The 21,122-nt window shown below is 54.7% G+C and overlaps 9 protein-coding genes across 9 annotated transcripts; 5 read left to right on the top strand and 4 right to left on the bottom strand.

The window, feature by feature from the left end:
* Positions 1-1,070: 1,070 nt before the first annotated feature.
* On the top strand, positions 1,071-1,687 carry MYCGRDRAFT_92233 (ubiquitin--protein ligase; the record flags this gene model as incomplete). The annotated part of the gene is made up of 3 exons (XM_003852749.1): positions 1,071-1,108; positions 1,162-1,509; positions 1,573-1,687. The coding sequence occupies 3 exons, from the start codon at positions 1,071-1,073 to the stop codon at positions 1,685-1,687; spliced, it is 501 nt and encodes a 166-aa protein (XP_003852797.1).
* A 605-nt stretch (positions 1,688-2,292) lies between these two features.
* Positions 2,293-4,415, top strand: MYCGRDRAFT_108919 (uncharacterized protein; the record flags this gene model as incomplete). The annotated part of the gene is made up of 1 exon (XM_003852750.1): positions 2,293-4,415. One exon carries the CDS (start codon positions 2,334-2,336, stop codon positions 4,413-4,415), a length of 2,082 nt encoding a protein of 693 aa, XP_003852798.1.
* A 748-nt stretch (positions 4,416-5,163) lies between these two features.
* Positions 5,164-6,186, bottom strand: MgXYL5 (beta-xylosidase; the record flags this gene model as incomplete). The annotated part of the gene is made up of 2 exons (XM_003853557.1): positions 5,164-5,372; positions 5,505-6,186. Coding segments are annotated over 2 exons (891 nt in total), but the record flags the coding sequence as incomplete, so codon positions are not given.
* Positions 6,187-7,277: 1,091 nt separating this feature from the next.
* MgLAD2 (putative L-Arabinitol 4-dehydrogenase) lies at positions 7,278-8,584 on the top strand (the record flags this gene model as incomplete). Its single annotated transcript, XM_003852751.1, has 3 exons — positions 7,278-7,505; positions 7,565-8,344; positions 8,425-8,584. Coding segments are annotated over 3 exons (1,104 nt in total), but the record flags the coding sequence as incomplete, so codon positions are not given.
* Positions 8,585-8,749: 165 nt separating this feature from the next.
* On the bottom strand, positions 8,750-10,462 carry MYCGRDRAFT_41275 (uncharacterized protein; the record flags this gene model as incomplete). The annotated part of the gene is made up of 5 exons (XM_003853556.1): positions 8,750-8,782; positions 8,903-9,767; positions 9,818-9,952; positions 10,026-10,135; positions 10,193-10,462. The coding sequence occupies 5 exons, from the start codon at positions 10,460-10,462 to the stop codon at positions 8,750-8,752; spliced, it is 1,413 nt and encodes a 470-aa protein (XP_003853604.1).
* Positions 10,463-10,875: 413 nt separating this feature from the next.
* On the bottom strand, positions 10,876-12,464 carry MYCGRDRAFT_92237 (uncharacterized protein; the record flags this gene model as incomplete). Its single annotated transcript, XM_003853555.1, has 4 exons — positions 10,876-11,002; positions 11,058-11,543; positions 11,606-12,126; positions 12,411-12,464. 4 exons carry the CDS (start codon positions 12,462-12,464, stop codon positions 10,876-10,878), a joined length of 1,188 nt encoding a protein of 395 aa, XP_003853603.1.
* A 536-nt stretch (positions 12,465-13,000) lies between these two features.
* On the top strand, positions 13,001-14,832 carry MYCGRDRAFT_92238 (uncharacterized protein; the record flags this gene model as incomplete). The annotated part of the gene is made up of 3 exons (XM_003852752.1): positions 13,001-13,043; positions 13,111-13,830; positions 13,883-14,832. The coding sequence occupies 3 exons, from the start codon at positions 13,001-13,003 to the stop codon at positions 14,830-14,832; spliced, it is 1,713 nt and encodes a 570-aa protein (XP_003852800.1).
* An 880-nt stretch (positions 14,833-15,712) lies between these two features.
* Positions 15,713-17,185, top strand: MYCGRDRAFT_92239 (uncharacterized protein; the record flags this gene model as incomplete). Its single annotated transcript, XM_003852753.1, has 5 exons — positions 15,713-15,973; positions 16,035-16,139; positions 16,270-16,567; positions 16,728-16,846; positions 16,958-17,185. The coding sequence occupies 5 exons, from the start codon at positions 15,713-15,715 to the stop codon at positions 17,183-17,185; spliced, it is 1,011 nt and encodes a 336-aa protein (XP_003852801.1).
* A 444-nt stretch (positions 17,186-17,629) lies between these two features.
* On the bottom strand, positions 17,630-20,942 carry MYCGRDRAFT_92240 (uncharacterized protein; the record flags this gene model as incomplete). Its single annotated transcript, XM_003853554.1, has 4 exons — positions 17,630-17,829; positions 19,039-19,044; positions 20,013-20,831; positions 20,882-20,942. 4 exons carry the CDS (start codon positions 20,940-20,942, stop codon positions 17,630-17,632), a joined length of 1,086 nt encoding a protein of 361 aa, XP_003853602.1.
* Positions 20,943-21,122: the final 180 nt, after the last annotated feature.

Raw genomic sequence — 21,122 nt, forward strand, 5'->3', positions numbered from 1 at the left:
GGGCTCAAGTGTCAAAGCAGCGCTTCGGAGGATCGGCGGAGAAGACCTGGGACGTATCGAGAGGGTCACAATCGATCTACACTTTGACTTCTCGAGTGGTCTCTGTAGGCTGGCGTTGGTGGGAGGCATCTGGTGGCAGATCTGGTTGCACTCCGGAGTGCCAGAAGATGACAATGACACGCTGCAAGTGCAATTCATTCGTCAGCAGCCGCTCAGATCACAGGGAATTCGGAAGATCTCTCACAGGTATCAAGAAAGAGATCTAGCTCATCGGTACACGCTGCACAAGACAAGCGTGCCGGTGATCGCAGAGTCTGCTGAGTCGGTGGATCGGGCGGGCCAGGTCATTTTGGCAGTCTTCGTGCAGTCTCGGCGCTGGCAGGAGCTGTTCCAATAGAAGCAGTTGGAATCTTGCCGCAAAGGAATGGCATTGACGGCGACATTCGAGGATGGAATATGCCTTTGAACCATCGCGACACCAAGGCAGTATTCGTCATTGAAAATATTTCGAAAGAGAGAACAGCGCTCGTACAGATAATCGAAGGAGACGTGCACCTTCTGCCTGCGCATAGACTGCCGGTCACAGTACGCCACTGTCAAGTGAATGTGATATGCATGAGGTGAGGTTGATGGTTTCATCCAACACGAGTGAGGCGCGAGAAGAGTGGTCCGAAATGCCCCGTCGGATTTCAAGCCTCCCTTGTAAACGCCGACGTGCCGTTGCCCGGACGCTGGTAAACACGGCCCAACCTCAAACACAATCCATCACCAACCCTGAGCGTCTACGAACTCTGCTCTTGGACCTTGACATTCCGTTCTCCCAGCATATTCCATTCTTCTTGCCACTGAAGCATCTTCCTGCACTCCACCAACTTCACCTCCACGAACCATCAACGGTCAACAGCTCCAGCTCCGGCCTCACAGTCCTTCCAGCAAGCCCCCACTATCCTTCATCGAGTTCTCACAGAAGCAAACAACCACCACAGTACAAGAGAATGGCGAGCAGGTTGGACACCATCAATTCCTCCACGGTCTCGACATCATCCGTCAACAAGAGCACTAAAGCGACAATGACCAGCACCAACACAAGCGCCAGCTTGATCAAGCGGTTCGTCAGATCACGCTCGACATCTCTGCTCTCACTAACATCCACTCTCACAGCCTACAATCCGAACTCATGTCCCTCATGATGAGCCCAACTCCCGGCATCAGCGCCTTCCCCTCCGGCGCCGACATGACCAAGTGGAACGCCACGATGGAGGGACCCACCGAAACACCCTACGAAGGCCTCACCCTCAAGCTCAAAATCTCCTTTCCGTCCAACTACCCGATGTCGCCACCTCAGATCCTCTTCCGCACGCCAATCTACCACCCGAATGTCGACATGAGCGGGCGTATCTGTTTGGATATCTTGAAAGAGGCGGGACCGGCGGAGGGTGCTTGGAGTGCTGCTCTGCCCACTAGCAGTGTGTTGTTGAGTATTCAGAGTTTGCTGGGGGAGCCGAACAAGTGAGTGAAGGGATTTGGGAGAGGTATTGATATGAGGAGAAGTGCTGACGATTTTTCATACAGCTCCTCGCCTCTCAACGGTGAAGCTGCTCTCATGTGGGACCGTGACATGGTGGAGTTCAAGCGCAAGGTTCTGGCTCGTCACGTCGTGCCGGAGCTGTTGGAGGAGGAGGAGTAGGACGGAGAGGCAGAGTCTTGAACGATTGTACTACCACCATGCGGACACGGACGATTGCATATTGGCGTTGGGCATTGGTTTTGCTTTGGGTTACTGAGTGTGCATGGCCTGGAGATGGCATTATGGCATTGCTTTGGTTGCATACGAGCTATGTTGCATATGATCACGGCTGCAACAAGACCAGCATGGCTTCATTTAGCGGGACTCGAAAGCATGGCCGGAAGTCGATGTGATGATGCGGATCACTGCGACCTACGATTGTATGCATGAATGTAACTTCTGCTCAGCACTGGTGCATTTTGAAGCTGTTTCTTGACGTCTTTGGTGCATGAATGGCATGAGAATGCTTCTGATCCTGCGCATTCGGTCTTCCGAGGCGCTCTCTCCTTCTTCCGCCATAAATCAATGAAGGACTGCTCTCGTAGAATTGATGTTTATAGGAAGTCCCCTTTCGAGTGAATCGCCTTTAGCAGACGCCAAGCTGCCGGAGTGAAGTCCGCTTTTGGAGCTCCGACGCGATCTTCTTGTCTTGAGCCAAGGTACGCGCAACTTCACTCTTCCACGACAATACCAACCTCTTTCATCTCCCACGATTGTCGTCCGGTTCTTTCGCCATCCCGAATACCTCTTCACAACATCCGCGATCATGGCCGACCAGAACAACCCACCGAAATTCGCCTTCGGTCAGCCATCAAACACGCCTTCATCAGGTTCACTTTTCGGCAACAACGCATCCACATCAGCACCAGCATTCGGGTCAACTCCCAGCACGGCAGGCGCGAAACCTCTCTTCGGCGCGATCACGAACAATACCACCGGCGGTAACACAGCGAACACTGGCTCGACCTTGTTCGGGCAATCAACAGGCGCGAGTGGCAGCAGCACACCACAGGCACCACGTCCAGGCAGCGGTTTCCTTGGAGGCGGTGGCTTCACCGCAGGTGCATCGACGACTCCCATGGGTGAGCCAAAGACGTCGGGTGGACTATTCGGAGGAGCGCAGGCAGCTGGGACAACAGGAGGTGGAATGTTTGGCGCGCAGAAACCTCAAAGCTCCGGCGGCGGTGGAGGTAACAGCTTGTCTTTCGGCGGTGCCAACAACAACACAACATTAAGCGGGCAGGCACCAGGATCGGGATTGTTCGGCAGCACACAGGGTCAGAGTAATACACCAGCAACGACATCGAGCGGAACTTCAGGCGGGCTGTTTGGAGCCAGTATCGGACAGTCGACGAATCAAACTCAACAGCAGAATAGCGGTTCCACCATGTTCGGCAGCAAGCCTGCAGCTCCATCAGGTGGGCTCTTCGGGAACACGACAACCAGCGCTGCAGGAACGCAGTCTGGCAGCAACACAACCTCTACTGCTCCGCCGACTTCTACTCTGTTTTCCAACATTGGAAACAACAACAACACATCATCCGCAGCTCCCGCATCGGCGACTACCGCTACGACCTCTGGTGGACAAACTTCAAGCATCTTTGGCAGCAAGGCACCCGCAGCGCCGACTAGTGGTGGACTTTTTGGAAATCTCGGCCAGAACTCAAACGCAACGCCTCCAGCGAGCGCTGCTCCAACTGGTGGACTTTTCGGTGCCGCTGGACAGTCCAAGCCAGCCGAGAATTCTACACCGAAACCTGCAGGCTCCTCCTTCTTTCCCAGCAGCACGCCTGCTACCACCAGCGCTCCGGCAGCACTGTCTGCGGCTCCAGCACCGAGCATGTTCAGTATGGGAGCTCCCACCACTACATCCGCGCCATCGTCATTCTTTCCCAGCACCACTGCGGCTTCGACTGCGGCGCCATCAACTTCCTCACTGTTCCCTCAGACCTCGACAGCTCGACCCGCTTTGAGCGGAAACGCGGCGCCTTCCATGTTCGGTGCAGCTGCGACTTCATCCACACAGCCTGCAACGACAAGCGCCGCTCCCGCGCCCGCCGCAGCTTCTACGACAGGACTTTTCGGCTCCTCCACTACGACCACAGCACCAGCGGCCACCACGGCAGCGAATGCATCCACGACCGCACCCTCCGCCGCCGGTCCCACCGCCGGAACTGGCTCTCGTCTAGCCCACAAGTCGCTCGATGAGATCTTGACGATGTGGTCGACATCACTCACCGCTCACCAAAAGACCTTCCAGAACCTCGCCTCTCGCACATCAGCCTGGGACCGCCAACTGGTCGAGAACAGCGCGAAGATCTCTGCCCTTTACGGACGCTGCTTCCAAGCCGAGCGTGACTGCAGCGAAGTCGAGCGTCAACTGGCCAACGTCGAACACACGCAATCCGAAGTCGAGCACTTCCTGGATAAGTACGAAGAGGAGGTGGACAAGCTGATGGGCAGCACCGGCGTGGGCGAGGATGGAATAGGAGGTGTCGACGCGGAGCGTGAGCGCACATACAAGACGGCGGAGAACTGCTCTTCTCGACTGGGGGAGCTGAGCACGAGCTTGACGGATATGGTGGATGAGATCAACGTGACGAGCGAGAAGCTTTCGGGACACAACAAGGATAAGGAGAGTCAGGCTAGTGGTGATCCGTTGAGACAGATTGTTGGCGTGCTCAACCGGCATTTGTCGCAGTTGCAGGGTATTGGGACTGGTGCAAACAATTTGCAGGAGAAGGTCGCTGCTGCTCAGCGGGAGGCGAGGAGTCTGAGTACGCAGGGTCTGAATGGCGGAGGTGCGTGGGTGGAGGACTTTGGGAGGAGTTATCTGGGCAGGAGATGAGTGTGATGGGAGTCGAATGTCACGACTGAGAATTGGCGGATATCACGAGAGTAGATGGTCTGGGATGCGGAGATCGAGGCTCATAAGGGACAGGATCAGACAGGGATCACAGGAAGGTCGGCATGCCATCCAGCATGATGTACCAACAATTACCACACGAAATCCGGCTTCGCCTGGGCTGAGAAAGCCGACGGAAGGCCAGGAGATAGATGAATGAAAAGCGTCCTGCTCCTCTGCATATCAAAGTGCTGTTCAACACTCACCTTGTGTCCTCATAAACCAGCACCCCTTCCACCAAAACCTCCTCCCCACTGCCTAGATCCAACACCTCCAACTCCACTTCACTCCCTCCCTTCACCTCCATCGTCAACGGCGCCCGCTGCGAGAACCCACTTCCCCGCGTCGTCTCCAACGCCGCCCATCCAGTAACTTCCACCCCATCGACGTTCGCCCGCGCGTGCTTGAACGCATTCTTCGGCCCGTTGTACGTGTATTGGATATACACCACTTTCTTCCCCGCCTTGCCAGTCGTCGGCCACGTAAACGTAAACTTCGTCGCGGAAGGGGTCACTTTCGCCGCTTTCCCACCCGGACAATCGGTCGACGCACAGTCCACCAACTGCTCCTTCGGCGTCGTCGAGTCCGCCGCGGAGATGGTATCAAACGGCAAGTCTGCCACCGTTCCCGATTCGAGATCGAGTGTCCAGCCGGAGGTGTAGTGCAGCGACAAGGATTTCTTGGAGGGATCGTAGGTGACGGGGTAGAAGGCGTAAGTGGAAGAGCCGAGCTGGGCGGCATTCCAGTGGTCGCCGAGGTAGAGGTAGGTCGTGGCTTGGGTGCCCTTGATGGTGATGTCGTAGGCGTTTTGGGTGAGGTAGGCGTAGGTTCCTTTCGGGGAGAGGAGGGTTGTTGCGGACCAGGGGCCGGACATGGAGGGGGCGGTGTGGTAGCCGTTGTCTGGGGTGGAGAAAGGGTCAGCGAGGTGAAGGGAAGATGGGGGTGGCGATGTAGGCTGGAGTTTCTAGCTTGAGACTAGAGGCGGTGTTTGTAACCATGCTGTAGAGACTCGTCGCTTTTGGGAAAACTCACCTGTCGGTGTCCATCCGTCTTGAGGACTGAAGAGGAGGTAGTACGTTCCGTCAATGAGGAACACACCCGGAGCTTCCTGAAAGACGCCTTTGAATGTGTACTCCGACTTGACAACATTGTAGTAATCCTCGTCGAGACTGGCAATCTCAAAGTCGGCGTTGCCATTCGTCGCAAAGATGAGGTACGCAATCGAGGTGCTCGGATCCTTGTAGATCGTCATATCCCGCGACTGCTGCCCGAGAGGATTGAAGTTTCCCTTCCAGGTATACGGCCCATTGACAGTCTTACTCGTCGCCACGCCAGTCCAAGCGGCGCCATAGTTGGAGGTGTCGCCGTGGAACCACATTACATACTCCTTGTTTTTGTCGTTGTAGATGACTTTTGGTCGTTCGACGATGTTGGAGGAGGAGATGTTGGATCCTGAGATGGGCGACAAGACGTGGCCTTGAGCGGTCCATGTCGTCAGGTCGGGTGACGAGTAGCAGTTGACGCCTTGGAAGGTTCCGCCTGTGCTTTTGTCTTCGCCGAACCAGTACCAGTTGCTATCCGAGGAGTCTGCGCTGCGGATTATGTTGCCGCCGTGAGCTTGGATCAGGTTACCAGCGGTGTCGGTCATGTTCAAGAGAGGGAAGAAAGTTGCAGCATTGGAGAGAGGGAGGAGGAAGAGAAGTACTGTCATCCTTGAAGCCATGGTCGCGAACATATTGAAGCTCGCAGTGACAACGACGAAAGAATGATTTGAACTCGAGAGTAAGAAATGAATCGACCGCCCTATACATATACATTGACCCGAATGGCAGTTGGACTTGCCTCCCACCTAATAAAGGCGAAGTCATTAGATCTTCCGTTGTTTGCCTACACGGGTCGACCAAAATAGATCCGGCAGATCCGTCGTGTTTCAAGCTTATACATGACGCACGAGTCGTCGATCGAAGTGGTTCCAGAGGGAGTTGCAGAAGCAGATTGAGTCCGATAGCCATACTGGATGAGGACGATTCTCCCCATATTCGCGAATGTGAAGAGCGGAGGATCAACAGTCCTCGACGAAGATGGAGACGCCCAGTGCAAGTCCTCGATGACAAGGGAAGCGTGATGAAGTCGATCGGTGCGTGTCGGTCCGGGCACGGGATCCTTGCATCTTGGGCATCCATGTGGGCGAGTTTGTTCTCGAAATATATTTCCTGATCGTCTTGATATTCTTCACAACGCATCCAGACTTGTTCATACGCATTTCTTCGAGCGGCCGCTGCTCGGACGTTGGTCCATATGGGGCTCTCCTGAGACCTTCTTGCATTCCGCAAGCCTGACTGTCACGAGCTTCAGGTTGCCGCACCTGATCTTCGCAAGATGGCTTCACGGCCCTTTCTCGACGTTGCAGTGCGCTGTCAATGTGCTGTTCCATGACAATCAAGGACAAGGCTGCAAGGAAGAAAAGAGCCCAAGTCGCAGGCGTTGATATCGGGATGATTCTTCAAGAGATGTCATCGCTGGCAAGAAACGCAAGAGCCAGGCTGGCGCTTCGACCTTCCCAATCGGCTGGAGGAGTATATACGCCACACGCCACGGCTTACCCAACATGCACATCCGAGAGGAGACGACACCATTGACCCTTTTTGCCTAATTCTCCTACCAACGACCTTGGTTACGGTACCCGATTCCACGTGGAGAATGGGGCTATACATATGTACTAGACCAACGATGAGAGGCGTGGCATTCGTCAGCTAGGTTTCCGCTTTCTTCCTGATTCTCACTTCGCGTTGTTCCTTAGTAGACATTCATATTTGCTACTCACGATTGACTGACGATCGTCAAAACTCAAGCTTGAACAGTATTCGCAATGGCCACCAACGGCATCAACGCGGCGCCCGCCTTTGCTATGAACAAGCCCAATCCCGCGTTGTACACAGATGAGAAGCGTCAGATCTTCATGAACGACTCCCCCGAACTGCAACCCGGCCCAAACGACTGCGTAGTCCGCATGCGCTGTAACGGAATTTGCGGGTAAAAGGACACACCCTCCAACCCCACCTTCCAAATCTCCCTCAACTAATCCTCCCCAGATCCGACGTCCACTTCTGGCACACCGGCTGCATCGGTCCCCTCACCGTAACAGCCCCCCACGTCCTCGGCCACGAAGGCTCCGGCTCAGTCGTCTGGGCCGGCTCCAACGTAACACACCTCCTCCCCGGCGACCGCGTCGCCATCGAGCCCGGCGTGCCTTGCTCCACCTGCTACCAATGCACATCCGGAAACTACAATCTCTGCGCGGACGTGGCATTCTCGGGCGTCCCTCCTTTCTCCGGCTCGATTCGAAGATGGCATGTTCACCCCGCTGCGTTCTTGCACAAGATCCCGGATGAATTGAGTTTTTCGGATGGAGCGCTGTTGGAGCCGTTGAGTGTTGTTCTGCATGGGTTTGAGAGGAGTCCGATTAAACTAGGCGAGTCGACGGTTATTTGCGGCGCCGGGCCGATAGGGATGTGTGCCCTCGCAGTAGCGAAAGCTTCCGGCGCGGCGCCGATAGTGATCACAGATCTCGACGCCGGACGACTCGAGTTCGCGACGGAGTTCGCGCCGGGGTGTATTCCTTACCAGATTGTACCGGGTGTGAGCGCGCAGGATACGGCGGTGGATATTCTCCAGACGATGCAGAAGGCGGGTGGGGACCAGCCGAGGGTGGTGTATGAGTGTACGGGTGTGCAGGGGTCGGTGGTCACGAGTTGTTATTTGCCGCGGCCGGCGGGGGAGGTGATGGTGATTGGGGTGGGGAGGCCGATTATGAATGAGATGCCGTTTATGCATATGTCGCTTGCGGAGGTGGATTTGAAGTTTATTAATCGGTGAGTTTGCTCGATGGGAGATGGCATCGTGGGATGAATCCGACTGTGTGTGGAACTCCGCTGATTTTGACGCTCGACAGATATCATCATTCTTGGCCCATGGCGATCAGGTTACTGCAGCACAAGGTCATCGATCTGCAGCCTTTGGTCACACATCGGTACAAACTGGAGGAGGCACAGAAAGCGTTGGAGGCGTCGGCGGATCGGAATTCTGGATCAATCAAGATTCATATCGAAGACCTGGAGGAGTGATAGAGGAAGCCTCTACCTAAACGCACCCGTGGCGGGTCATTGCATGGGTATTGGGCGGAACATCGAAAGAAAGTCGAAATTTGAAGGATGTAGCAACACACAATGTCATCAGAATCGTAATGTCGTTCAGAGCATGGTTTCCGCTCTCTCTGCTTACGCAAGCGCGCCCATCGGGTCCCAAAGGTTCTAAGAGTAAGGGCGGAATGGTCAGCAAAGTCTCAAAAAGCAAGTAAGAATTGGGGTCAGAAGCTGGCCGGACACACACACGGCGAGCCGGCGAGGACTTCTATCCGCGGATTCACTTACCAGTAGCTTCGGCTTCTGCTTCAGCACATCCCTCACTTCCTTCGAAACGACACTCGGATCCACCACGGCTTGGTAGCAGAACTCGTCCATCCACTTGTCCGACGCAACGAAGTAGCCGTGGTCTCCAGCGTTCTCGCTCCAGCTATTCTCCACTCGCCATCGCACAGGCTTGTTGTCCTCGTCAAGGTGTACCGCCGTCAGCACCATGGCGTGGGTCATCTGACTTTCACCCGTCAACAGTCGCTGAGCCTTGGTCAAACCAAGCTTGATATTGAAACCAAGCTCATAATCAATGAGATCAGTATCCATAATCCCCTTGGCCGAATCCGACTGCTGACCCACATCCGAGCCAAAGAAGACAGGAAGTCCTTTCTTCAGCATAGCCACAACAGCGTTCTTCAACACCGTCTTGTCGACATTGACGTAAGTCACCGGTCGTCCACCCCACACATTACCGAGATGATCAACAGTCAACAGGCGATTGTACTCATTCCTCGGATCGTTGACCAGAGAAATGAACCTCTTGACATGAGTCGTATTGGCGAATTCCAGCGGCGTCATGGAGACGGTCTTGAACGCATTCGAGTTGTCGTAGAATTCCCAGGTGAACTTCTCGTTGGCGGATGGTGGTGGACCGAGACAGAGCGTGAGGATTCGGATGACGTCTTGCATCATGCTTTCTTTGGCTTGGTCGATTTCGTCGGATGAGGCGTTCGCTTGGAGGGCCCGGAGACGTAGACCGTCTTCGCGGAGTTTCGTGGTGAGGATTGTGTTCATCCGTCCGCTGTTTTGGGCGTTCCAGCTGTCTGGGTAGAGGGTTTGTGGGACGATGCCGTATTTTGAGACGAGGTTGACTATCATGTCCCTGCTTAGAATTAATATACGTTCTTCGTAGGGAAGCATGGTTGTACTCACCATTGTCCACCATCGCCGACAGGGCCCGCCATCAAGGCGCTGACCAGTCTGCTGTCCACGTCTTCGTCTGAGGTATCGAGGATTGACTCAAGGAAGTAGTTCGCCTTCTCAACTTTGTCCCAGAAGAAGAGATACCTGGAAGTGGAGGACAGAAGGTCAGCAGCTGACAAGTTCTGGACGTAAGCCTACTGCTCTTCAGATCACTTACGACTGACTCAACTCGAAGCTCTTAATCTGATACTTCTGCTGAATAGCGACTCGGAACACGTTGCATGCAGCGAAAATCCAGCATCTTCCACTGGACCGTTGGTTCGTGACCTGATCTCGCACTCAGCGTGTCGTCCAGCAAGCTGCCTCGACTCACAGCCAACTCACCGGCGAACCTTCGTGTGCAATCTTCACATTGAAAGCTTGTGTATCCTTCAACACCGTCGATCGCTTCTCCAACACCGCAGCCGGATTGTTCGCACTAAACGCCGACAAGCCCAGCTTGTTCTTCGGATCTTTCAACAGCTGGCGTACGTATCGTTCGGTTGCGATGGCGTCGACGTGCTCGGAGTCATCTGAGGAGAAGACTTTGTGCTCCACCGCCTGTCTCTTTCCATGATCGATCTTGAAGGCGTCGAACTTCTCATCCAGGCTCATGACGGGAGCTGGTTCGTGGTCTACGCGGCGGGATCTGACGGGTGGTGAGAGCTGTGGGGTTGAGGCTGCGTTGCCCATCATGGAGAGGATCGTTCGGTATACAAGGGATTGGATGAAGCAGAAGAGGAATGAAGAAGAAGAGGTCAACGAGGAGAATACGAGAAGGAGAGACGGGAAAGTGCTTACGTCTGTCTTATCGTGGTCGTTCCATCACGGTGGTTTGGGAGCTATGGCCATGCATAAAGCATATCTTGAACCTTAAGAGCTGTATCGCCAACCGACTGCTCTGCCGATGATTTGCCGGTGTCGTCTTCTGTTTCATGTGCGAGCTTCTTGTCAGCAGTCGACATCACACTGAGGACAAAGTCGTTTCGGCAGTGCCCACGAATATGTTCATTCAATAATTCTCCGGATCAAAGAATAGCGATCACACCGGGTGGAGAGCCCACTCCGCCCTTGACGTTCAACGGAGCTGAGGTCAGGAAGAACGAATACCTCTTCTCCTTCTCACAGAGCTTGCTCAATTCCTCCAGATTCCACCTGCAGAAAGTGGTTGGTCGATTATCAGAAGGCAGGATTGAAATATTTTACGAACAATTCTCCGATCGGGCAACCCCATTGCACGAGCAGCCACTCATGCAAACACCAACCCGACTCCATAGGCGGCGGCCAGGCCTCGAAAGCAATAGTGTCTCCCGCCACAGCAGCGAAGTGATGATCATACAACCACCGGACGGTCTCCTCGTTGTTCTGAACACCAATCGCAACGGCATTTTCTTGCGTGCCTCGCTTCCGTTCCGCCGGAGAGGCATAGTTGTGCCATCTGGTATAGCCGCTGCGAATGAGCAGAATATCCCCAGGCCGAATCGTGGTTCCCTGCCATTTGAGCGTCTCGTCGAGCTCGGAGACGGGAATCTCGTGACGTGATACTGCCGATGGTGGATCGCCGTGGGTCTTCTCGTACCAACTCAGCCAGTCGACGAGAACTCCGCGGCCGACGATGCCGCCTCGTTCGCACCAGTTGTGGATGCCGTTCCTGGGACTCTTTAGTGCTTCTTCGTGCGAGAGTCCGTTATAGTATCTGACGGATGGAGACATTAGCATGCGTTGTCTGTGGAACTGCTAGGACAGGGAAGCACTCACAAGCCTGACTTCTGATGCCCGAAATGCTTCAGACTATCCCATTGACTTCCACTCTGCGTATTCATTCGAATCTCGTCATCTAGTCCAGTATGTGCACCTTTCGTAGCGGCCTTCGAGTCCAGTACAGTATGCTCAAACTTCCTCCTCCCAAACCCAGGAAACTCGACATTCTCCGACAAACACCAATCAAGCTGGACATGCTGTCCGGTCCGAATTTCCTGCGATGCAGCCTGCCGGACCAAATCTGGTGTAAGGAGATTCAATGTCCCGAGTTCATCTTTACTTCCAGGCTTGTCGAACAGTCCCCACGCGCAACCTTGAGGTTGACCGGCGACTTTGGGAAGTTGATCGAAGGCGGGGAATGTAAAGTGAGGCTGGCCGGCAATGCTGTCCGTTATGGCGGAGAGTCGTTCTCGGGCTTGCTGGAGGAGGGTTGGGGATTTTCCTGATGACATGACTTGGTATATTTCTTCAAGTTCGCTTTGCAATTCATTGACGAAAGCTCTTCTGAAGTGTGTGTTCTATTCGAAGATCAGGATAATGTCCAAAGTTCTCCTCTTTGTGTGACAGCCCACCCCGCCTGCGCCTCGGCTTTGGCGAGTGGCACATCTTCCTTCCCGAAGACATGACATCGAATAGACGACACGCCATCAATATCATCGAAATGCCATCGAAACCGTTACAAGCGAAGCTAACACGGCATTTGAAGATGTCTGGCGCCGGGTATCAGCCAGCAGTCGATGTTATTGCCGCTCTCAAGGACCACCGACTTCACATCGGCTGATCTCACGAAAAGCGCACTCACACTGCCATGCCCAGGCTGTAGACTCTGCATACGGTGCTTCAACAATGCCAGCATCTTGCTCGACTGCCAATGTTTTGCTGCACGACGCTGATGGATAAGCTTGCCAAAGTCATCCACAGGACGATCAAGGCACTCATGAGCGTGTGAGCAGCTCACCGGCTGATAGGTTCGACGGACATCATAGACGCCGTGTCTGCAGTCAGCGTTGCGCAGTCAGCCGCAGTGGCCGATTGTGTGTTCGTATGCGACCGGCCCACGTGAGGGTGGCTGACCACGAGCAAAGTCAGCGTAACACATCCTGAGCAGGCGAGTATCAGCCATCGGCAATTATCATTGCGGCTGAGAAGGATCATGCCGTGTTTGTATCCTTACCGCTGGCGAGCTCATCAGTCGATGGAAGAAATTTTGCTGCAGCAGTAAGCTGACTGCCTTGCATTGTAACCACACAAAGCTAAGTAATCGACGGAGATGGCTGGACAAGGTGGCATGATTCTCAGCTCGGCGGGAATGCTCCTTCAGCGGAAGGTGTAAGATAAAGAGCTCACCTGCGCCGCTATGGGATTTGGTCAAAGACAGCATATTCCTCCGCGATGGCACCGGCACAGGAACACTACGATTTCATCATTGTCGGAGGTATGTTGCGTCTCATCTCAAGGAAGCAAAGTATCGTTCCAGAGACACACACTCACAACTCCCGCAGGTGGCACCGCAGGCTGCCTCCTCGCTCATCGTCTCTCACATTCCGCCGCAGCGCCCTCGGTTCTCCTTCTTGAAGCCGGCACCAAACCTTCCGGGCCGTATCTGTCCGCACCGGGCCATCGGTACACCGCTGCATTCGCAAGGAGCGACCTCGACCACGGCTATGTCTCTGAGCCTGAACCTTCACTCAACGATCGAGAGCTTCCCTACGCTCGAGGTAAAGGGCTGGGTGGAAGCTCAATCTTGAACTTCGGCGTCTACCTCTACGGCAGCAGCGAAGACTACGATCGATGGGCTGATCTCGTAGACGATGATGACTGGGCGTGGTCTTCCGTGCAGGAGAGCTTCCGGACCATCGAGAACTACGCTACTGAAGGCGCCGCTGCGTACGAGCATCTAGCAGATCCAGCCTCTGGACGTCATGGAACCAGCGGACAAGTGACGGTCAGCTTGCCGGCCGTTTTGGAGAAGTCCGTCGCGCCTCAAATGGCGTCGCTACTTGCTGCAGGCGAGAGCTTGTGCTTGGATCCAAACGCAGGCGACAATATTGGCGTGAGCTTGTTTCCATACAGCTATGGCAAAAGCGGAAGGTGTACCAGCGCCATCGCTCATCTGGTAGATCCTCCGAAGAACCTGGAGGTGTGGATAGATGCGACGGTCGGTAAGCTGTTGTTTGATGGCACAAGCGTCATTGGTATCCGCACGATCGATGGGAGAGAAGGTACAATGATACGGCATGATCTCGAGCTGGATGCTGTGCTGATAAACTGCAGCCCTGTCAAGCAAGGAAGTTATTCTGTGCTGTGGAGCGATCGATACTCCCAGGCTTCTCCTCCTCAATGGCATCGGACCAAAAGCCGAGCTCGAAGCTCTAGACATCGAAGTCAAAAGGGACCTTCCGGGAGTTGGCAAGCATCTTCGTGACCACGTGGCTGGTATTATGTGCGTCGAAGTTGATGGATCCTTCAACGACCGCACTACTTTCGAGACCGATCCGAATTCAGTTGAAGAGGCACAAGCACTGTGGGATCGAGACCACACCGGTGCCCTCTCACTGCAGCACAGCAGTCTTTGGGGTGGATTCCTGAAGGTTCCCGACCTTGCGAACTCCTCGGAATTCCAGGACCTCGCTCCAGCGGACCAGGAATTCCTGACTCGAAGCAAAGTTCCGCATTTCGAGTTCTTGAATAATGCACTTCTGTGGCCACCCGGATCGCAACTGACGCCGGGAAACACGTACCTTTCTTTCACTGCCGCTCTCATGAATGCGCAATCGGAAGGCTCCGTCACCCTACGCTCGAACAATCCCGCCGACAAACCACTACTTCGCCTCAACCTTCTCAGTCACCCGTACGATGTTCTTGTCATACGGGAAGCCATTCGTCGATCCTGGAATATGATCATCGAAAATCCAGACATGCGTCCGCACGTCCGCAAGACGTTATCGGGACCAGTATCCCTGTCGGACGCCGACATCGATGCCTACGCTAAGGCTGAAGCATGTCCCATATGGCATGCAAACGGCACTGTGCGTATGGGCAAGGAGGCTGACGGTGGGAGTGTGGATTCGAGCGGCAAAGTATACGGTGTTCAAGGTCTGAGGGTCGCAGACTTGAGTGTCTGTCCGCTGACGACGAACAACCATACGCAGGCGACGGCCTATCTTGTTGGTCAGAAGATCGCCGAGAAGATGGTGAGGGAGTACAAGTTAGCCTCGTGTTGAAGTCAAAGTCAATGACAATCATGGCCAGGTACGTCGTGTTCTTTTTCACGGAGTACAGTCCTCTCAGCAGACCAATCATTCATTCAGCCGATCTGTGCAGCCACACATGGTTGGGTTTGAAACTGCAGACTTCTGTCACATGGCACAACGCCCCTCAGCTGTCATCGAAAGCTTGGTCAAGCTTGAGCGAGCTTGATGAAAGCTTGATGATCAGCGGATCGATGTCACTACGCCGCGCTAGACTTCGGCTTCCAAGTTTTCGAGCCACGGATGCGAACCGGACTTGTCCGACCAGACGACAATGGCCCGGTGATTGGTTGAAAGTTGTCAACCAGATGGTTCGACGATCTGTCACTTCACATGGCGTGGCGGGATGTTCGGCATCTGCAGGTTCGCAGATCTGTTAAATCGCTCAGTCGCTTCCGACCGTCTTTGTCTTTGGTGTTGCATTCGTGGACAGACGTCGAGAGCGAACAGCTTGCGAGATATGGCTTTGACACTACACATCCCAGCTTGGCCGTCCCACGCGAAACAAACGAAGACAGCGCACCTCATGCCTGATCTCTAATCAGTTGTTTGCCTTCATCAAGCGGATGATGGGTGTGTTTCTCTGTTCGTGTATGCTAAACAGATGCAGGTGCTGTAGACCTCCGGTACCTTTAGCCGACACGGCAGCATGACGTACTAACAAGCGATCCAAGACAATCTATCAGATCGACAAGACAGCATGTGGTAGGAGATTGGAAGCATATAATTGCTGCATCTGGCTGCGGTCTGCAAGTGTTTTCGATCATATTCTTCGAACTCCTCGGACCTTCATCCGAGATCAGCAACCGCGACAGCGAAACAAATCCTTCAAAGACCGAATTCCAAACCCGCAATGTCCTCCCTCGTTCGCGGCGACCTGGTGCGGCAAGCACACCACAAACGCAGTGGAATCAAGTCTTACGTCCACGCCCTTCAAAAGTGGAACATCACGCCTTCTCTGGATGGTCCGTACTGTCGTGTCAATCAGATCCATCAAACTGGATCGCAGTCCATCCTTAAGCAGTTCGGCAAGTCCGTTGGTGGAAAGGCTAAGGTGAAGCAACACGTTCTTGCGAAGAAGGATCCCACGTCTGGCCAGACTGGAGATGTGCCGGTATGTTGAGTTTGATCATTCTGGATACTTGTCGTGGGCTAACAATCATTGCCAACTCCAGGCGGAAGATATCGAGAACAACGCCGAATACCTCGCAAACGTCACAATTGGCACACCAGGCCAGACCTTCGCCTTGGACCTCGACACCGGTTCTGCCGATCTCTGGGTCTGGAGCACCGGGCTCCCGGCTTCCACTCGCAACGGCAACCACGGAGGAAACAAACTAAGCATTTTCGACCGACCCGAAGAAGTCCTCCACTTTCAAGAAGTCCTCTGGCTCAACTTGGCAGATCCAGTATGGAGATGGTTCGACGGCGAGTGGAGATGTCGGGACTGATATTGTGGACCTTGGAGGATTGAAAGTCCAACATCAGGCGATCGAACTGGCGAAGACGCTTTCGACGCAATTCGCTTCGGGACCTGGTGATGGACTTCTCGGTCTGGCGTTCGGCTCAATTAACACAGTTTCGCCGTCGCCTGCACAGACCGTGGTCGAAAACATGATCACCCAAAGCGACATCCCGAAGAACACGGAGCTCTTCACCACCTACCTTGGCAGCACTCCTCCTGGTTCTTCCTCCGACTCCTCAAATGGTGCCGCCACAGCAGATGCCACGAGCTTCTACACTTTCGGATACATCGACCAGACCGCGCTTGCAGGACAGACTCCAGCGTACACTCCCGTTGACAACTCGCAAGGGTTTTGGATGTTCGCCAGTGAGTCTGCTCAGGTTGGAGATAAGACGATCAGCAGGTCTGGAAATCAGTCGATTGCGGATACGGGAACGAACGACGTTGGCTCTCGTTGGAGATGATCTGTGCGAGGCGGTGTATGGTGCGATTCCAAGAGCGACGAAGAGTAGCCAGCAGCAGGTAAGTCACTGTTCTTGAGAAGGCTCATCCGAATGATCAATATCATGCGGCCAGCTTGACTCTCCAATCCTCCTTGGATTGATGTCCATACGTCGCTAACAACACCAACAGGGCTGGGTCTTCCCAAACTCGACCGATCTCAGTAGCCTTCCTGCCGTCCGCCTGGCCATTGGTGATACCCTCTTCACAATCAATCCTGAAGAGCTTCCATTCCAAGACTTGGGCGACGGAACCTTCTACGGTGGGATTCAGAGCCGAGGTGACCAGACATTCGACATTTATGGTGATGTGTTCTTGAGGTATTATGCTCGTTCTGTTCAGACATCGTGGACCTCGTGACTGACTCTTTCTTTTCTCGCACTCGCAGGTCCGTGTGTGCCATCTTCGATCAGGGTAATACGAGGTTTGGCTGCACTCAGCGTGCTTCCACTTTGAGCTCGGACGGCGAAAAGTATTCAAATGGGGAGAAGCACTCGAACGGGTAGAATCACTCGAATGGTAGGAAGCACTTGAACGGCGAGAAGTAGACCTCAACAGGCGGAGAACACGCATCATATCTGCATGACTTAGGAGGAACATGGACAGAGGGACATAGAATGTCGTACGATGATACGCCAAGCATTACTCACATTCACCAGGAATCGTACAGTTGCTGGCCCTCACTTCACAACGAACTTGGCGTGTATCGTACGTGCAATGCACTTTGAACGCGAAGTCGAAGCGAAACATCGTTGAGCCCATTGTGGCCGGTGTGCGTAAATGTATTTGTCCTGTTATGAAAACCTAGCGGCTGGATTGAAAAACGCTCATGCCGTACAAACCCTCGTACATCCCGCCGAATTGTATAACGTCGTCGTACTCGTCATCGTAACGGGCTCCTCTGTATTCGTGGAAGTGGTGGTGATAGCCGGCGAAGATGTACTGCGTGAAGACGTCGTAGACGTCGTAGTAAACACCCTCGGCGAGGAGGCAGTTGGAGGCACCTCGACGAAGACCGTTCCCCGAACAGTTCCGCTGGGTGGAACGCTGGAGTATGTGCTCGTACCGGGGAAGAGGATGGATCCATACGAGGTTGAGGTGACGTATCCGGAAGGCGTTGTCGTCGTAGTGGTAGTGGACGTCGTCGAGGTAGTTGTGAACACCGGCGAAGAAACGACACTCGTTGGAGGCACCTCGATGTAAATCGTCCCTGGCACCGACCCACTGGGTGGAACGCTGGAATACGTGCTCGTGCCGGCGAATAGCACGGAGCCATACGATGTCGTCGTGACGTATCCCGAAGGAGGCACCTCGATGTAAATCGTTCCTGGGTCTGTTCCGCTAGGCGCCACGCTGGAGTATGTGCTTGTGCCAACGTAGCCGACCGTTCCGTATGACGTTGTGGTAACGTATCGACGAGGAGGAACTTTGATGTATATCGTTCCTGGTACGGTCCCGCTAGGTGGAACGCTGGAGTAGGTGCTTGTTTCGGTGTACCCGAGAGTTGCGTACGATGTTGTGGTGACGTAGCGAGCGGGCGGTGTTTCGATTATAACTGTTCCAGGAATAGTTCCGCTGGGAGAGACCGTGGTAATAGTAGTTGGGCTCTCGATTGGGCTCGCGCCGGTATACGGTCTCGTGGAAGTGACAGTGCCCGGATTTTGAGAAATTAAGGATGGCGTCTCGACAATCACCGTCCCTGCCACTGTTCCGCTTGGGAGGACGGTGGTGACCGTCGTTGCAACTGTGATCGGTTCTGCGCCGGAATATGCCCTCGTAGAAGTTACTGTGCCTGGATTTCCGGCAATCGAAGATGGCGTCTCAATGATAATGGTCGCTGCAACAGTGCCACTTGGAGGAATCGTGGTAACAGTCGTCGGACCTGTGATCGGGCTCTCGCCGTTGTATGGCCGTGTAGAAGTCACTGTGCCCGGGTTCGGTCCATCGGTAATCGAGGAAGGAGTTTCGACGATGACAGTTCCTGATACTGTTCCGCTTGCAGCGATGGTCGTAACAGCTGTCGGGCCTGCAATCGGGCTCGCTCCAGTATACGGTCTTGTGCTCGTCACCGTGCCCGGCGAAGGAGGCTCAGCCACAGATGAAGGAGTTTCAACAATGATCGTCCCTGAAATCGTTCCGCTCGGAGGAATCGTAGTCACAGTAGTGGCAGCCGTAATCGGGCTCGCACCGGTATACGCTCGGGTGGATGTCACATATCCCTAAGGGACGGTCAGTAAAGGTCCCATCAAACAGGATTAAAGGTAACGTACCAGCATCCCAGGAGGTGTCTGGATTTGTACCAGGCCAGGAACAGTGCCGCTAGGCTCGTAGACTGTACTCGTCACCGGTCCAGAAATGGACGAAGTCCCCGAATAGAGGGTTGTCGCTGTTATGTATCCCGCAGAAAAAGGAGGTGTCTGAATCTGCACCAAGCCAGGATTCGTGCCGCTTGGCTCGTACACCGTGCTCGTCACTGGCCCTGAGATCGACGAAGTCCCCGAATAGAGTGTTGTCGCTGTTATGTATCCCGCAGAAAAAGGAGGTGTTTGAATCTGCACCAGCCCCGAATTCGTTCCACTCGGTCCATGAACCGTGCTCGTAGCAGGTCCGGAAATCGGCGACGTCCCGCTATACAGCGTCGTGACCGTCTGGTAGCCGACAGAAGCTGCTGCCGGCGTCTGAACTTCTACAAGTCCAGAATTCGTCCCACTCGGTCCATAAACCGTACTCGTAACCGGCGCAGTAATCACTCCAGCACCCGTATACAGCGTCGTAACAGTCTGATACCCCACCTCACCCGCCGGCGGAGGAGTCTGAACCTCCACCAACCCCGGAGTCGTCCCACTGGGTTCATACACCGTCGTGGTGATGGGCTCCTCAATCGTGTTCTGGCCGGTATATGCCACTGTGGTAGTCAGGTATCCCACCGAAGAAACCGGCGCAGCACTCGTGGCGGGATCGGAAGGCGCTGTGTATAGTGGATCCTCAACGATAACGTACGCGGGATTCGTACCACTCGCCGAAACGGTCGTGATGGTCGTCGGACCGGTGAGGGAGACTGTACCGGTGTAGCGTTGCGTGACGATGACTTGGCGGATTGGGAGGAGGACGATAACTAAGAGGGGAGTGTCAGTAGGCTCGTATGGAGCGTGGATGAGGTAGCTTCGGAGTTTGGGGAGTCACTCACCATACGCCGCCCTCGTCCCACTCGCCGCAACAGTCGTCGTAAACGCCTCCGTCCCCGTCCAATACCGCGTACTCGTAATCTCGGGCGGTAATTCCACAATCACCGTCCCGCTAACGGTGCCGCTGGCGGGGATGGTGGTCACGGCTGTGGGGGCCGTGATGCCCGTGTCTGTGCCGCTGTAGGGTATGAAGCTGGTGACGAGGCCGAGGGAGGGGGTCGGGGTGTCGGCTGCAGAGGGAGATTGGCTGGAGATGGGGATGGAGGTGTATGCTGATGGGGGAGGGAGGGTGGGGAAGTCGGAGGAGGGGATGGAGATGGTTGTGAAGCGCGCGGTTGGTGAGGGGGTGCTGGTGGATGGACTTTCATCCCCATCTGAAGGAGGTTCTGGGAGGGATGAAGGAGCAGACTCGATCGAGGTATCCCCATTCTCCAGAGAAGTCGTAGTCGCCGCAACACCAGGCGTAGAGCTCTCCTGATCCAGCTCCGAAGAAGAAAACGGAGTGCCGCTCACCCCCTCACTCAACGTCAAACCACCGCTGACAGCATTGCTGGCGCTCGGCTCGTCCAGATCCGAAGACGGTATACTCGTAGCACCACCCACGCCACCATCCCCCGTCAGCCCACCACTCCCGCTCGTCCCCGGCGCGCTCAGAAAAGCACTGCTATTCCCCCCATCCGTCAAGGAGAAAATCCCCCTCGAAACCGTCGGCAAACCACCGCCATCACTCGCATTGAAACTCGAACTGATGCCCAACGTCGACGGGTCCCCAACGACAACACCACAAGACTTCTTCACCACGACGGTGATGACTTGGACCACTGTTCTTCCTGTCAGCTCATCCCACATTCCGCTGATCTGGATGGCTTACCTGCAGGACCTTGTTGCGCGAGAACCAGACCTAGCAGGCTGATGGCGATGAGGGCGCGCATTGTTGCTGACTCGATGGTAGAGATGATGTTCGCAGACGCAGCACGTTGGAGGTGAGTGGCATCGCATTGTTGTGTTCGGGGCGCTGCAAGGCGTCGAACCAGCGGATTTTTTTTTTCCATTCCTGAGCGCGCGTGGGTGTAATCAGCTTTGGAATGTGGATTTTGGAGAACTGGCGTTTC

This window comes from Zymoseptoria tritici, chromosome 4, assembly GCF_000219625.1.
Source record: "Zymoseptoria tritici IPO323 chromosome 4, whole genome shotgun sequence".
NCBI classification, from domain to species: domain Eukaryota; kingdom Fungi; phylum Ascomycota; class Dothideomycetes; order Mycosphaerellales; family Mycosphaerellaceae; genus Zymoseptoria; species Zymoseptoria tritici.